We start from the raw sequence: 15,843 nt of genomic DNA on the forward strand, positions 1-15,843 counted from the left end.
GTTTAAGCCAGCCTGTGTCTGTGCTAACATTGTTGGCTGATCAAGGTAGCTTTGAAGTCCAGCTAGCCAGGCATCCTGCACCTCTGATGCCTAAAAAGGAAGCCACCAAACAACACCAAAACAAAACAAAACCCCTTAATGTTTTCCATGCGCTGCTCACATTCACAGCTGGGGTGCAGGCAGTCTGTGGGTGACAGTTGACACATCTGATAGCTCACAATAGCCTCAAGGGCTTGATTCACGGTGCTAGCAGACACAACGCCTGGCCAGGGCCAAGACGCTGCCTGTCCCTTCTCAGCTTTTGCACCTCTGTAGGCTGCTTCCCACAGCCTCTGGCCACTTCTACGATTTATTCATCAGTAAGACAGCCCACTGTCTCATAAGACAGCCATATTGGCCCCTGACCAAGCAACAATATAGTTTGACTCTATGGGTTCCAGGGTCTCTCTTGCAAATAATTTTGTCATTGCTGGGGATAATACGGGACTGACGGGAAATCTGAATTGCACTGAATTTTCCTGAGTCGTATTTTTCCTCTTTAGACTATCTTTTCATCCTCCATTACAAAGGATGTAAAAACCACTTTGCAGCCTGGAGCTCGATGACCCCAGGTTAAGTGTGTGGCACTTGCTTGATGTGTGCACCTCAGGTGACCATGTGCAGCTAGGGACAAGGGCTATGGGAGGCTGGCTTTGTGCATATTTGGGGAGCTATGCAGGGTGTGAACATGGGATGGGAGGCGGCAAGTCTCCTAAATTTACAAAAAATCCTTTTCAAGACAAGGTCTTATGAAGCCCAGGCTGATCTCAAACTCATGATATAGTCAAGGATGACTTTGAACTTCTGATGCCCCTGCCGCTAACTCTTGTGTATGGAACTTAGGCATGCACCATGATATCTGGTTTGTGTATTACTGGGGATGGAACTCAGGGCTTTGTGGTATTAGACAAGCACTTAACCCACCTCCTGACCTAAGTATCCTGAATATAGCCACCTACCTAGCAACACCCATCTAGCTTTCCTATTGGCCAAGAAGTCAAGATGCTACAGAGAACAAGGGGACTGAGCATTGGACAGGCTGATTCTCCCCCTCTGACCAGTAAGAGAGAACATGGGCCAAGCAATCCAAGGGGCCCCTTGGAGTTTCTGGCTTAGCTCTGGGGATGGAGACAGAGGAGATGTCTCCAGACAAGGCTAGAATGGACTTGTCACCTCTAAAAACCTGTGCCCTGAAGATCTGCAACATGAGGCAGGGGCAAGAAGCCATTTGATGTTAGTAGAGTGGTAGCTGTGTGACTGTACAGAGTGAGGTGCTGGACGGGCCTGCAGTTAAAGAGGAAACACATCTAACTACATGGCCTCCTCTCTTCTTTCGGCTCAGCGTAGGGTAGAGGAACAGATCAGCCTCAGACGCTTCCTCCGGGAAGACACTGAAGTTCTTTGTCCCAGGATTTAAGTGTTTGCCCATTAAGAGGCTACTGGCAAGCCAGGGCCTGTTAGGGGAGGAAGGGAGGAAGCCAGGGAGGGATGGAATCTGACCCGAGGCACAGGTCTCAGTGGATGTGGAGGTGAGGAAGGAGCAAGAGTGAAGAGGAGACACCTGACCCAGACCTAGGCTCGAGGGACCCAGGTACCGTAAGCGGAAGAGTGAGTTAGGAGCCAAGAAGGCTGGGGCTCTCCCTGAACCAATCAAGTTCTTAATCACAAATGGGTCTTCAGAAATCCTATGTAGCCCAGGCTGTCCTCGAACTTGTTATCCTCCTGCCTCAGCCTCCACAGTGCCAGGATTACAGGTAGGTTGGCACCACACTTTTGTTTCTTTAAGTCTGTGACCCTTCACAGAGTCATGGACCCAGAGCAGGACAGAACCCTGGGAGCTAGGTGACTAGTCAGTCTCTCCTTGTAAAGAGATACCTTCCTCTGACTTCCCTGGGGAACCTGGACCTGTGAAGAGATCTCCCTCTCTAGAGGGCCTCTACTAGGTCATTATTGGCAAACAGTGGAAGCAGATGAGTGTCTTCCAGTGCCTAGTGACGCTTCTGGTTCCCAGTGGCTCAGCCCTCCCTGGCCCTCTCTTCTCTTACCTCCTCTCTTGATACAAAGGCATGGGACAGACTGGAGTTTGACGGACCAAAGAGGTCCTGATGGGATTAAGAGAAAGGAGGAACTAAATTCTAGGTGTTTAATATGTTGCTGGGGCAGGTCTCAGTGCAGCCCTGACCACAAGGATGGGTTCCGGAGGGGGCTTCTTAGATGAGGACACAACTCCTGATAAGAGTGGTCCTTAGAGATATCGGAGCCCTGGGACATAAGTGAACGTGTGTAAAATGTCTCCAAGATGCATGAATGCCGAGACAGAGACACAGATGTCACCTGGATAGAGATGTTCACATGGAAGCAGCTTTGGGTGGGGCCCCAGGTCCCCTGACGCAGGTAGAGGGAGCTTTGCAATGGGGTTTGAGAACAGGCCCTGCAAAAGGCTTGAGGGTGCCGTAGGGTAAGTCTCCCTTGAAGTGTGACCCCTGTCAATCAATCTTCCTGCTTTGTAAGCAGGCTTGGCCCCAGGGTGTGCATCCAATAGGGCCACCAAGCCAGGGGACAATTCTGGATGCTGGGCTGGGTTTCTCTATCCTGCTACCTCTGCTAGTTCTCTGCTTAGGGACAGTTTTCTGGTGTCAAGTCTGATCACTGGAGACAGGGCTTTGCAAATGGGTCTGTAACCTCAGGGCACTCCCTTCCGTTCACTCCATACCACCTGTTCTCAGTATCCCTCAGGAGGGATTCTGTGGTGGGGGAGGGGTGGAGCAGAACAACACAGACCAGAAATGCTTCCATCTCCAGCGGGGAGAGAAAGACAACATGACAGATGGGCTGAGTGGGCAGAATAGGTGGGTGGCACAGGGCCACAGGGCCCTGAGTGGGGAATCTACTCGGAGGACTCAGCACCAGGCCAGAGTAGAGACCATGGAAACTCCACACATGCCTTCCCGACTCAAGCCCTGATGAGGAATGCAGCAGGTGAGAGTCAGGGAGACCTCTGTAAACAGCTATCCGCACACCCATGCAGCCTGCTATGCCTACCCAGGATCTGTATCCATCACCATGAAAGAACCAACTCCAGCAGTGTCAACGCTGCCGAAGAGAATGTACCAGAACCCTCTTTCCACAGCCCCAGTTCTCAGGCCTCAGACTTTGGGGGTGCCACGATTGACGGCCCGCTATAAAGGACCCCCAGATGTCCTATCAGCTGAGAAGCCATGGTGTTCTCGAGTTGCCCAGGCGAGGGTGGGCAGTGAGTTGAATCAGGATGATGTTCTTAGAAAACAGGATGAAGGTGAAGCCGAAGGAAGGTCCCCAGGGAGACCCCCGTGCTAAAAAAGACACAGAGAACTGCCTAGTGTCCTTCGGAGCTGTGCACCCAGGGGCTAGCAGTCACTTCCAGCTTGGAATGGTGCCTCTGAAAACAGAGGTTCACAAGCTTAGCCCACCTCTCCCCACTCTGACCTTGACCTGGGAGCCTTGACTCAAGGGAGCAGGCCTGTCGTTCCTGCTTCCATCCCTGTCCTGTGTTCTGGGATAGCACAGCTGGGACACTCCATAGGTGGGCAGGCTTGTCCAGGTGCAAAGAAAGCTGGAAAACCGTCCACACGTAGACACATGTGCGCGCACGGTCCTGTGAGAGAGTCTGTCCACAGGGCCGTGTGCCTTGGTCTCCACAGCCCAGAGGGGTGGTGTTCAGTCAGCGGCTCTCTGTACCTGCACTGGAACCTCACTGGTCCAGTCTGATCCTAGCTCAGGGGTCCCTGATACTGCCTGAGTAAAGGGGTGCAGGTCCAAGATGCTGTCAGCCTCTGTGGTCTTCATGTCACGGGTCTCCCAGGCTGGGCTGTGTCGGGACCCCCTGGTGGTGAGCCTGGGCCTCCTGAGGTGGCAGAGGGCAGAGCAGGGAAGAAGAGGCGGTTTGGGGGTGATGCTGGCCCATGTCCATGGTCACAGTCTGGAAGAGAGAGAGAAGAAAGGGTGGATAAGAAAGATGTGGGTCCCATCATGCCATCTTTTGTATGCTAACATCTTGTCAGAGAGTGACTTCTGATGGGCTCCTGTCTTTTCCAAGTAGAAGGGGCGTCTGCGGATGAAGGCCCTACTGTGCATTGGACTCTGGACTGGCTGTAGCCTATTCCTGACTTCATTTTAGCCTGGAGGGGTTTAGCTGTGCGCATTTTGTATCCTTTTTTTCAAATCAAAGCTGAGGATCAGGGAGGTTATGTGGTTTGCCTATGGGTGCACAGCTAGGAAACATCAGGGCCAAGATTTGAACACAGAACTCGTTCATGACAGCAGGTAGTCCAGTGTGTAGGCTTGGACAAGTTTGACCACTGATGGGAGAGCAGACCCGCATAGCGGACTTGAGTGACATTGGCAGACCCTCATGATCACGCATGTCCCTTTTAGCATGGGCTCTGATTCCACCACAGGAGTTCAACACACACAGGAGGAATCACGATACAATGTAACGGAAAATTCCACAGGATATCTAGCATCATGGGACACAGGACCACAACTTACCCTGTATCTTTAGTCTCTTCAGTCTGTGTCTAGAGAAGAACCTAGAACACAAGGCTTCCTGCCTCCTCCTTGCCCCATCAGTGAGTTCAAGCCCTTCTGCCCAGGGGCCACTGGGTGCTGGCACAAAGGACCTCTGAATGTTACAGCCCCAGACAAGCAGGGCACTCTTAGAAGGCAGAGTGACACCCATGAGCTGCCTCCTGCCTGTTGATTTCATGGCTGACTCGAAGTGTTACCAGGCTGCCAGTCCAAGGCTGTTACTCACTCCTGGCACACAGTGGTAGCCAGGACAGAGTGAACATTGTTGTCTGAGGTGCCTCACAGTATCCCTGCTATGGGTTTCACTGCCCTCAACGTTCAGAGCATGAAACTGTAGCTCAGAGAAGCCAACGGATGTGCCCAAGTCACAAAGCTATCCACGGCAGGGAGGAAATTCCAACCTGTGTCCATGGATTGTGAACTCTGAATTCTTTCTAATTGCCCAGGAGACGGGTAGGGCCCTGGGGTGAGAAGAGATGTGAAGGGCAGAGGCAGGGCTATCTCCATATGCCTATCTCCTGGGACCTCGAGGGTCTTCATGGGGACCCACGGGGTCCCCACATCTACACATCTGTGTGCAGACATGCCTGGTGAGCAGACAGGGCAATGTTAAATGTGGGTGTGCATGGGTCCTTGTGGGCCACGCAGTATCTCTATGTAATGTCTCATGTTTGTACGTGAATTTGCCTACATGAGCAGGCTTTAGGGTGTACTTCCATTCAGTGCTCCTGTGTACGGAGGTGTGTGTATAACTGAGCGCATCTCTCTCTCTCTCTCTCTCTCTCTCTCTCTCTCTCTCTCTCTCTCTCTCGTGTGTATGTATGTGTGTAGATTTGTGTGGAGTCTGTGTTCACATGTGTGTGCATACCTGAGCTTGTGGGAGTACCTAGGACGGCAATAGGAAATGGGGCCCCCTCAGCAGCCTCCCTCTCAGCTTCCAGGGAGAGCCATCATGGTGGCAGGCTTAGGGAGGGGACTATGGGGTGAGATGTACGTTCCTGGTCTTGGGAAAGCAATGGATCTACAGTTAAGGCAATGGCAAGGAGGGGCATGGACCTTCCTAAGAAGGAAGCCACTGCAGAGGACGATGAACAGCTGGGAGCCCTTCCTGTCTCAGACATTTGCAATGGAGGATGCTGGGAGCTGAGATCTGCCACGAAGGGGGCAGGTGCTGGCCCAGGTAGAAGGGGCCCTGCCAGTCTGGTTCTATAGAGGAGCCCCCAGTCACACAACAGCTGCTTAGACTGAGACATCATCTGCCATCGGGAAGAAATAAGCCAGAGGTCACTGTGCCAGTCACAAGCAGACTCAAGGGTCCCAGTGTCATTACAGGCTCCCCTGAACAGTTGTTGGTAGAGAAGTGGGGTACCTGGGTGATGGGTACATGGAGTGGTGTGGCTGAGGAAAGGGTTGGAGGAGGAGACCAAAAAGGAGACAAAGATCAAAGGGTAAAAGGTCAAAGGGTAAGGCAGTGGGGAAGGTATGGAGGAGAACACATACTCTGCAGACTTCCAGAAATGCCCGGGGTGCGACAGGCGACGGTTTCGCTTTGGCAGTTTCTCTAGCATGTCCATGAGCTTGGTGAAGGTGGGCCGCTCTTCCTGTTCAAAGGCCCAGCAGAAGAGCAGGATATCCTAGAAGAAACCAGTGAGCCATGAGTGGACCTAAGTAGGGACTTTATTAAGTACCTGGGAATCACTCTGGGGCTGGCCATCTGTCTACCCTTCTGCCCACTTTACATCCCTCCATTATCTACCCTTCCATCCACCTACTCAGCATCCATCCATCTACTCAGTAGTCACTATCCCCACCCACCCACCCATCTACCCATCCACACATTCATCCATCCATCCACCCATCTACCTACCCATCTATCCATCATCCAGTTGCCAGCTACCAACCACCTACCCACTCATATACACAGACATCCCACCCACCCACCCGTCCATCCACTCATTAACTACCACCCACCTACTCACTATATACACAGCCATCCTACCCATCTATCCATCAATCTGCCTACTATCTATACATCCATCCACATCAACTCAACCATTAATCCTTCATCTAGCAACTATCATTCATCCATCACCCATCCACACCACCATCCATTCACCAAAATACACATACCCATCCATCATCCATCCATCCACATGAACCCATGCTTCTTCATTTACCATTTATCCATCCATCCATCCATCCATCCATCCATCCATCCACATGAACCCATGCTTCTTCGTTTACCATCCATCCGTTCATACACACATAAATTATCCATCTATCTATCTATCTATCTATCTATCTATCTATCTATCTATCTATCATCTATCTATCTATGTATCATCTATCTATGTATCATCTATCTATCTATCTATCTATCTATCTATCTATCTATCTATCATCTACTCACCACCAGATATCTATCACTCGCCATCCACACAAGATTCCATCCAATTATCCATCTAGCTACTGTCCACAAAGCGTGAATCCTCATTCACTCACTTATTTCTCTTCTTCTGCCATCTAGCTACTCACCCATTCACTTTATCCCCCATTCTCACCCCTCCCCTTTTTTCATTTACTTGACTGGCCATTCTAGTAATCTAGGGAGGCTCGTGGCAAGGAGGCCTGAGATATATGGAGACCAATAGAAGCTCAACAGAGTTTCTTGACAGTTTTCTTGAAAGTGAGGGATAGAAGGAAATCCTGAAGTCTCTAGCTACATCCCACTTGATTAGCAGATGCCTCTCAAAGTTACAGAGGAGAGAGGCTAATTTTCACCATATCCTTGTCCAGGAAGAGGAGCATGAGGGCAAGTGGTCATGTTGAACACCTGAGGGAATTACTGCTTCCCCAACTTACCTGTCTTCTGACCAAAAGAGAGATTCTCCCCATTGTGTTAAAGAGAAAGAGTACTCATTTGTCATTAGGTTTCTTGGTGTCTGTCTAGCATACTCTGAGTTAGACAACAGTTTAATACTATTGTTGGACGTAAGTAAAAATAAGTGATAATACTGTTTGTGATATTTTAATGACTATTTTTTAAAAAAATAACAAGGTATTCGCTGATTTTTATCTGAAACAGCAATCCATTTCCAGGAGGCGACCAAGTGTTACTGCGCCCCTGGTGGCAGGTACCTGGAATTGCAGGCATAGTGCTGAGAATTTGCCCTAAATTTGCCTTAAAAGCTCCAAGCAAGTCACTCTCTGGGAAAGCCTCTATAGCTGTCACACACAGGACCCAGAAATCCCAGGACTGTGTCTGCTTCTCTCCTTGTCCCCCAGACACAGCCTCTCATGGGACTTACCGAGATTTCTTTTCCCATGCCAATCTGGCTGAGGTTGGGTTTCATGCCTGCGCCCATCTGCCAAATTATTGCCTCTGCTGGTTGAGTCTTGAATGGCCACTCCCTGGCGTGGAGCTCATACCAGATGGTGCTGTCAGGTAGTGGACACAGTTAATGAGGCATTGCTGTGGTGTGTCATTTGTGACCTAGGTACCCCCCTCTTCACCCACTGTACAAACAGTGGTAGCCTCCTGGCTAGTTATTCCCTTTGCAGTCTCTCCCCAAGGGGCTGCTGTTATGTCTAAAACCCTCTTGAAGTTAGTCATTAGGTTTGTTGTCCCAGAATACTTTTACTGAGACCAGGATGGATACAACTCTACCTGAATCATTTAACACAAGGTGGCGGCCATTTCTGACCCTGTTACTCACAACTCTAGGAAACAACTGCATTTGAATACTTTATTCACGAGGTTGCTCTCTATGGCCTTACATAAAATACCAAAGAGGGTACACATAGCCTAACATCTCAGCAGTAACCAGCAGATGTATGTACTATAGCAACTCCTTAAAATGAAACATCGCAGCATTATCTTGAGACTATTTGCAAGACATTTTGCTAGCATGAAAAGTCCTCAGTAGATCACCCTAGGTGTGGACAACAGGACGATGAGTGTGTGCAGGTCTTTAAAAATCACCACATACGCATGGATGGGGAAGGCTCAGGAAAGCAAACAATGTGCCGATGAGGGGCAGTGGGATGGGGAGCCCTGACTCCCATAGCTGCTCACGGTGAGGATGAATCACAGTGTGGACAGAAAGAAACATGTAAAGACTGTGACATGATGCAGACAGGCCTGAGTCTACACCAGTGGGAAGATACGGTGCAAGCCACGCCCCTTCTCTATGCCCACGGAAGGGTGGCTATGTGGGACACCAAGCATCTGGACACAGTGCTAGGATTACTCTACGGATACTTGCCATGCCGTACATCCCGTAAATCACAACGATGCACTAAGGGAGAAAGGGTGCCAGTGGTGAGCTTGGCTGCGGACAGGGTGATGGCCGGATGGCACATAATTGCCAACATGAAGTGCCATCAGTGATGAGGATAGTGGCAGGTGACTTTGGGGAGGCTCGCATGTCACTGTGGCCAAAGATCTGTGTTCTCTAAGAAGCAGGTCTCTCATCTCAGGAAATATCACAATAAAAATGTTTCCTCTTCCACAAGGAGACCTCTGGGCTTCCTTTCCCCTCCCCTTTCCTGAGACAGGTGTTCTCTGTATAGCCTTGGCTGTCCTGGAACTCCCTTTGTAGATCAGGTTGGCTTCGAACTCACAGAGATCCGCCTGCCTCTGTTTCCCAAGTGCTGGGATTAAAGGCGTGCACTACCACCACCCAGCTTCTCTGGGTTTTTCTTTAAGGAACACAAAGTCACCCTGTCATTCTCTTGACTGGCCAAGGACGGTGTCAACTCATGTCTTCACAGGCAAGTTTATTTTATTTAAAATTCTGTTTTATTTTGAATGAAGTGTTATGGGGGGGTACATGCCCATCACCGTGAAGGTCAGCAGAGGGTGTCAGATATACTGGAGCCACTGTTGTGAGCTGACTGGTGTGTGCTGGGAACCAACCCTTAGACTTCCACAGGGCAGCAAGTACTCTTAGCCATGTAGTCCTAGATGGCCTGCAACTCACGGAACCACCTCTCTAGTCCCTGGGTGTGCTGACCAAATCTGAGCTGAACAAGGGCACCAGCAACAGTTAAAGTGGACAGGGGAAAGCCCAGGAGGCCTCAACCCAAACAAAGAACTGCAGGCAACTAAAGAGAGCAGGAGACATAGTCTTCCCCGGGGAAGAGCACACCAGTTGGTAATCCACTACCAAATGGTCAGCTCTGAAAACATGCAAGTAACATTATACAGGCTGAACAGGTTACATTACATTTAAGGATATAAATGTGTGTGTCATGTGTGTGTGTGTGTGTGAATAACAATTAATGGAAAAAGAGGCTATAAATTTGTAAGACATTAAGGCGGGCTGCACGGGAGAGTTTAGAGGGAGGAAAGGGAAGGGAGAAATGATGTAATTATATTATAATCTCAATTTTTAAAGTTAAAATAAATATATAAATAATACAATAAAAAGATATTTTCTGTGTTTTATTTTCTCTGTTGCTCAAGATGGAACCCAGCGTCTCACCCGTGTTGTGGTTACGCCTTAAGGTTACGTACGGTTAACTCACTCAACCACTGGCTTCAGTGTAGAAGCATGAAGCTCAGTTTGATTGACAGTCTTTGGAGGAACTCGGGTTTGGTCTGGTTTTTAATTGCTGTGTGAGAACCCAGAGCCTCGTACATGCTAAGCAAGCCCTCCGTGCTGAGCCTCATGCCTAATGCTCAGTGTGTCTTTTTATTCCAATGCTTTGATGAGCTGGCAACTTGCTAGCCTTGGTGGGCCATCCCTGCCTAGGGGAACTGACTCCTGCAGATAAGAAGGGACTGACCCGGGAGTGTGCCTTTCACAACAAACCAACAGACTCAGAACATCCTGACCAGATGTTCACCATGTCTGCTCTTTAGTTCCTTCATCCAGAGCCCAAGAAATGATTTCAGTGCACTGATTGTTTTTTACTCTCTTTCTTGTGCACATGTGTTCATGTGAGCACATGTGTATGTGTGTCTGTGCTTATGTGCCTACGTGCACATGCATGTGGATGCCAGAGGTCAACCTCAGGTGGCATTTCTTAGGTATGCTCACTTCGTTTGCTTGAGACAAGGTCTCTCTATGTAGCTCTGGCTGGTCTCGAACTTACTATGCAGACCAGACTGGCTTTGAATTCACAGAAATCTGCTTACTTATAGCTCCCGAGTGCTGGGATTAAGGGTGTGTACCACCACCCAGCTTGTTTTGTAAGACAAGGTCTTTCACTGGCCTGGAACTCATCAGTTCATCTAGACTGGCTATTGAGCTCCAGGGACCCACCTGTCTCTTCTTTTCCAGTGCTGGGATCACAGGCATGCACTACCATACCCAGCTTTTTATTCAGGCCCCCACATTTGCATGCTACACCCTTAGGACTGAGCCGCCTCCCCTGTTCTTGCAGAGGTTTTATTAAGCTTAATCTGCAACAGAGAGAAGCTAGCCTTTGAGTGTGGTTCACTTCCAGGTCTGTGGACTGCTGTGTTGCCCTGAACAGCACAGAATTAGGGTGGCCCTGGTCTGGACCCCGGCTCTGCCACCAGTTGCAGCACAGCTTGTCACAACCATCATCGATCCAGGCCAGCATGTCCCACCCCCGCCTGAGAAGGTGTTTGGGAAGACAGTACGCTACCACACACAACAAAAGCTCAACACAGCCTTCAGTACATTTCCACCAGCGTCTTTATGCTCTAACTCATTCCTGAACATGAGGTTCCCTGGCAACGGGATGCTTCTAATTGGCGTGAGTCCGAGAGCACTGGGTCCATCGCGATCCAACAGTGTCACCAATAAAAGGCTCATTAAAACCTCCTTCCTAACACAACTTTTAAGAGGAGGACTCACTTTGAGGAGTAAAAAAAAGAAAGTTACAGATGAAAATTGTGGCGAGAAACCAATTACTTACTCTAGTACATTTTGTTAATTACATTTTTTTCTCTCGTTAAATTCACGATAAAAATAAACCAACTTAATTACTGTAATTTGGTTCCAGATAATGATATCTAACTAGATAAAGATTTGGGAATTAACTAGTTAGACCAAGTGATGGCTTCTCAAGGGGCTCAAATGATGGGCTCTGAGGATTGAGATCTTCTGAAAATGCACAGTCGGGGGCCCACAGCGAGGGCACAGTGGGGTGCTTTTCTACGGGAGGCTGACTGCCTCTCTAATGCGCCTCAGGGATGACAGGTCTAATTGCACAAATCTACAACCTTGCAGCTTCCTTGGTTAGTGTCTCTCCACTCTTCGAATCCATCCCATAAATCAGCCACGGATCTTCATGGCTATTTATGGGATGGGGACAGCTATTTCCTGGCTGCCTTTTCTCATCTAGTGGTGGTGATGTGTGCATATGCATGTGTTACATGTGCTCTTGAGTGTATGTAAACTCCACCTAAATATACATGCGCAAGTATGTTCAAATGTATGGAGATCAGAGAGCTTGCTGGATCTCTTGCCTCAATTTCTCGCCACCTTAGTATTTTGAGTCAGGGTCTCTCACTGGGCCTGGAATCACTAATTCACCATCAAGCTCTAGGGACCCACCTATGTCTGCCTTCCCAGCACCCAGCCACCCAGTTCTTTACATAGTCAATGGGGTTACAAACTCAAGTTCTCATGATTGCATAACAAACACTGACTGACTGAACCACCTCCCTAGACCCTTCTTCTTCTTCTTCTTCTTCTTCTTCTTCTTCTTCTTCTTCTTCTTCTTATTATTATTATTATTATTATTATTATTATTATTATTATTTATTAATCTGTAGCTCAGGCTAGCCTACAAACAAAGTGGTTTTCCTGCCACAGTCTCCTGCATGCTGGTTATAGGCACACCATACTGTATATTATTCCCATCTCCTGGTTGGACCTTCTGAGCGCTCTGCCTGGCGTCCTGAATCTAAGTCTTGGTCTCTTTCCATCCTCCTATGCTTCTGAGGGCTTCTCATTCTTCCCTATGGCTGCAGGTGCTACTTCTTGCCTCACAAATGCCTCCTTTTCCAACTCCAGATGTGGATTTGCCCAACTCTGTTAATTATCTCCAAAGCTGCTCAATTTTTTTTTTAACATACCCAACCTTTTTGTATAACCCAGCCACACCTTGCTTCCAAGGTCACTACCATGGAGAATACCACTGTCCTTCTACATGCCGATGGCAGCTCTCTTGGGACCCCTTCACTAAGCCCCAGCATTTATACCCTGTAAAGATCTCTTTATTTTGAGCTTGTACCCACAGCTTCTGATTCATGGAAACCCAGCCTTCACCAAGCCTTTCTCCATTCATTATCTGCAGAGCAGCCAGGGTGACCTGGTTGAACTGGGGCTCCTGTGACAGTCACCCCACTAACCTATTTTATAACCACCCATGGCTCCCTAGTGCCTTGAAGATAAAACTCCTTCATGTCACCATTAAGTCCACGAAGGCTGGACACTGCTTTCTTCCTTTGTGTCTAACCCAAGCCCTATTCCCAACCTGAATCTTTATCCATCAGTACCTTCCGCATGGCTACTTAGTCCTCCATTGTAGATGAATGACATACCTTCCCTCTGGAGTCTCCCTGTATCTAATCTCCGACTCCAGCTTCCGGTCACTTCCTGCTGGAGGCTCTCCCTCGCCTCACAGGCTGGTACCCGCATTCTCTTTTACCCCCAGAGTCCTGCCTTCATCCCCAGTGCAGCATCTCTCCACAAGGCAGAGTAGAGTGAGCAAAGAGGCCAAGGCAGGAGGGCAGCTCAGAATCTTAGCACTAGCCTGGCACACACAAGTCTTTGGGTCTCAGTCCCAGGAGCTGGAAAAGCAGCAGTCAAAACAGTTCTGAAGCTCCTTCCTTCCTGAAAACGGCAGAGATTCTATCTCCTGTCCTCGAGGGCCACCTACACTTAGCGGCTTGCCTACAGGGCGCATACGTCAGAAGGAGACTGCACATTCCATGGAACTGTAGCCACTCCTACTCAGGATACTTGTGAACCCTTCTGAACTCAACGAAAGTTGTAAGGCGACAGAGGTGTGCATTGCCCAGGTTTCCATCATTATGTAAAGTACACACCTGTCAAAGTATCTTGTTACATGTAAATACATCATTCAAAAAGAAAACTTAAAAAAAACAACAACATGGCGGGAGCGATGCTGTCTAACACTCTGACTCAGCTCTGCACCAAGGCTCTTAGCTGCCATGCTGGGAGCTCACCAGAGCAGCCTCCACAGAGCAGAGGAGACCACTTCCTGCTGGGAGCTCACTGAAGCGCCTCCCCGTAGCAGGGTGGACGGCTTTCCACAGTGGAATGATCATGGGCAGCCACCTTGGAAGTGGCTCACGGGCACGCGATACACAATGAACACTGCAACAATGAGTTGGTATACAATGAACAAATGAAGGAATGAAAGAACAATGAATGAGTAGGGAAACTTGTCATGGTCCCATAACTGAAACCAGGCGTACGAGTGTGCAACAGTCATTCTTTCTACTACATCCCCAGGTCCCCCAAATTCATCCATAAATCCCACCACCTTGCTCTTACCAACATTTGTGCCCCGACTCTTCCAAAGGTGATACTAGGTAGTGGCTCGGCCCACTTACCCAAGCGCAAAGACATCTGAGTGCTTGGAGAAGGGGAGCTTGTCCTCTTCTGTGTCAGGGGACAGCTGGCGGATGATCTCTGGAGCCAGGTGACACAGCCAGCCATTCTGGATGCGCAGTTTATCTTCTCGCCTGCAGAGAGGCAAAGCCCCGAGAGCTTTGTTTTGTAGCAGTGACCCCAGGTCCCCGAAACACCTCTACCAGCTTCCTACCCTCCTCCCTGGGCATTCCCTGGCCCTCTATATGAGGCTGAGAGCCAGACCGAGGTGCAGGGAAAGGAATGATGGAAACCAGCCCAAGCCACCCTCGGGTCCACAGTCTCTGGGCCCTCTTGCTTATCCTCGCTGGATACTGTCCATTCTTGTTCCTACACGTTGTACTCTGCAGTCTAAGGTTGCCTCTAGAGGAGCTGTGCTGGGTGGTTTGTGTGTCAACTTGACACAGGCTAGAGCCATCAGAGAGGAAGGAGCCTCAGTCGAGAAAATGCCTCCATGAGATTCAGCATTCAGCTGTAGGGCATTTTCTCATTTAGTCATCAATGGGGAGGGCCCAGGCCATGGTGGGTGGTGCCATCCTTAAGCTGCTGGTCCTAGGTACTATAAGAAAGCAGGCTGAGCAAGCCATAAGGAGCAAGTCAGTAAGCAGCACCCCTCCATGGCCTCTGCATCAGCTCCTGCCTCCAGGCTCCTGCCCTGCTTGAGTTCCTGCCCTGACTTCATTCAGTGATAAACAGTGATTAGGAAGTGTAAGCCAAATAAACCCTTTCCTCCCCAACTTGCTCTTTGGTCATGGTGTTTGATTGCAGCAAAAGAAACCCTAAGTCAGGAACTATGCAAGACCTCAAAGTTTAATGCCTCAAGTCCCCCAAATAGTCCATTCTAGTAGATCTGCAATGGTGAACAAGACTGACAGGAAAAAAGCCAACGAGGATGATGCAAACAGGAAAAAGGCCACACAGTGGCAAACATCACACAAAAAATCACAACAGAGGCACAGGTCCAGGCTGAGGACACATCTGAGACAAGCTTTATGTGGCAGAGAACCCCACCATGGGAACAAAAGGAATATCCTAGCCAGAGGGAAAGCTAGGTCAGAACCCATGGAGGTGACCTCAAGGAGGGTTCTAGAAACCAAGATATGGAAGTGCATAGGAAGGCAACATGTACCCTGTGTTTGAACACGGGTTCTGGTAGGCGGGCTCTGTCCTTTCCCCCATTAGAAACAAGAGTGCACTGAGTATCTGTGGGTAAATGCTGTCACTGTCCTTATGTATATCTGCCACTGTTCCCAGGGTAAAGGCCAGAGGAGGAGGAAAGCAAGGTTGCTCCAACACCTTGCAGCAGATCAGAGTCTTCCACTGGGGACAGATGACTAAGTGGCCCTTGCACAAAGTTTTTTCTTCCTTCCTTCCTTCCTTCCTTCCTTTCTTTCTTTCTTTCTTTCTTTCTTTCTTTCTTTCTTTCTTTCTTTCTTTCTTTCTTTCTTTCTTTTGTATTTTAAATTTTTTTTAAAAAAATCTTTTCTCATTTTATAAACCAATCCCAGTTCCCACTCCCTCCCCTCCTCCTGCTCCCTCCAACTTTCCTCCCTGCCCCAACCACTCTTCAGAGAGGGTAAGGCTCCCTGTTGGGAGTCAACAAAGTCTGGCATAGCAAAGAGTAGGAGAAGGGGCTGTT

At 49.0% G+C, this 15,843-nt stretch overlaps 1 protein-coding gene across 1 annotated transcript in view; it reads right to left on the bottom strand.

The window, feature by feature from the left end:
• Positions 1-3,394: 3,394 nt before the first annotated feature.
• The window catches only part of Ksr2 (kinase suppressor of ras 2), a 346,061-nt gene continuing 333,612 nt past the window's right edge, over positions 3,395-15,843 (bottom strand). Inside the window, 6 exon segments of the mRNA XM_050158922.1 lie at positions 3,395-3,457; positions 3,757-3,922; positions 5,474-5,491; positions 6,106-6,239; positions 7,914-8,043; positions 14,168-14,299. Of these exon segments, the coding sequence (XP_050014879.1) occupies positions 3,395-3,457; positions 3,757-3,922; positions 5,474-5,491; positions 6,106-6,239; positions 7,914-8,043; positions 14,168-14,299 (643 nt within the window).

Source organism: Alexandromys fortis, unplaced genomic scaffold, assembly GCF_014885135.2.
Source record: "Alexandromys fortis isolate MF-2015 unplaced genomic scaffold, M_Fortis_MF-2015_v1.1 scaffold_90, whole genome shotgun sequence".
In the NCBI taxonomy this organism is placed as follows: domain Eukaryota; kingdom Metazoa; phylum Chordata; class Mammalia; order Rodentia; family Cricetidae; genus Alexandromys; species Alexandromys fortis.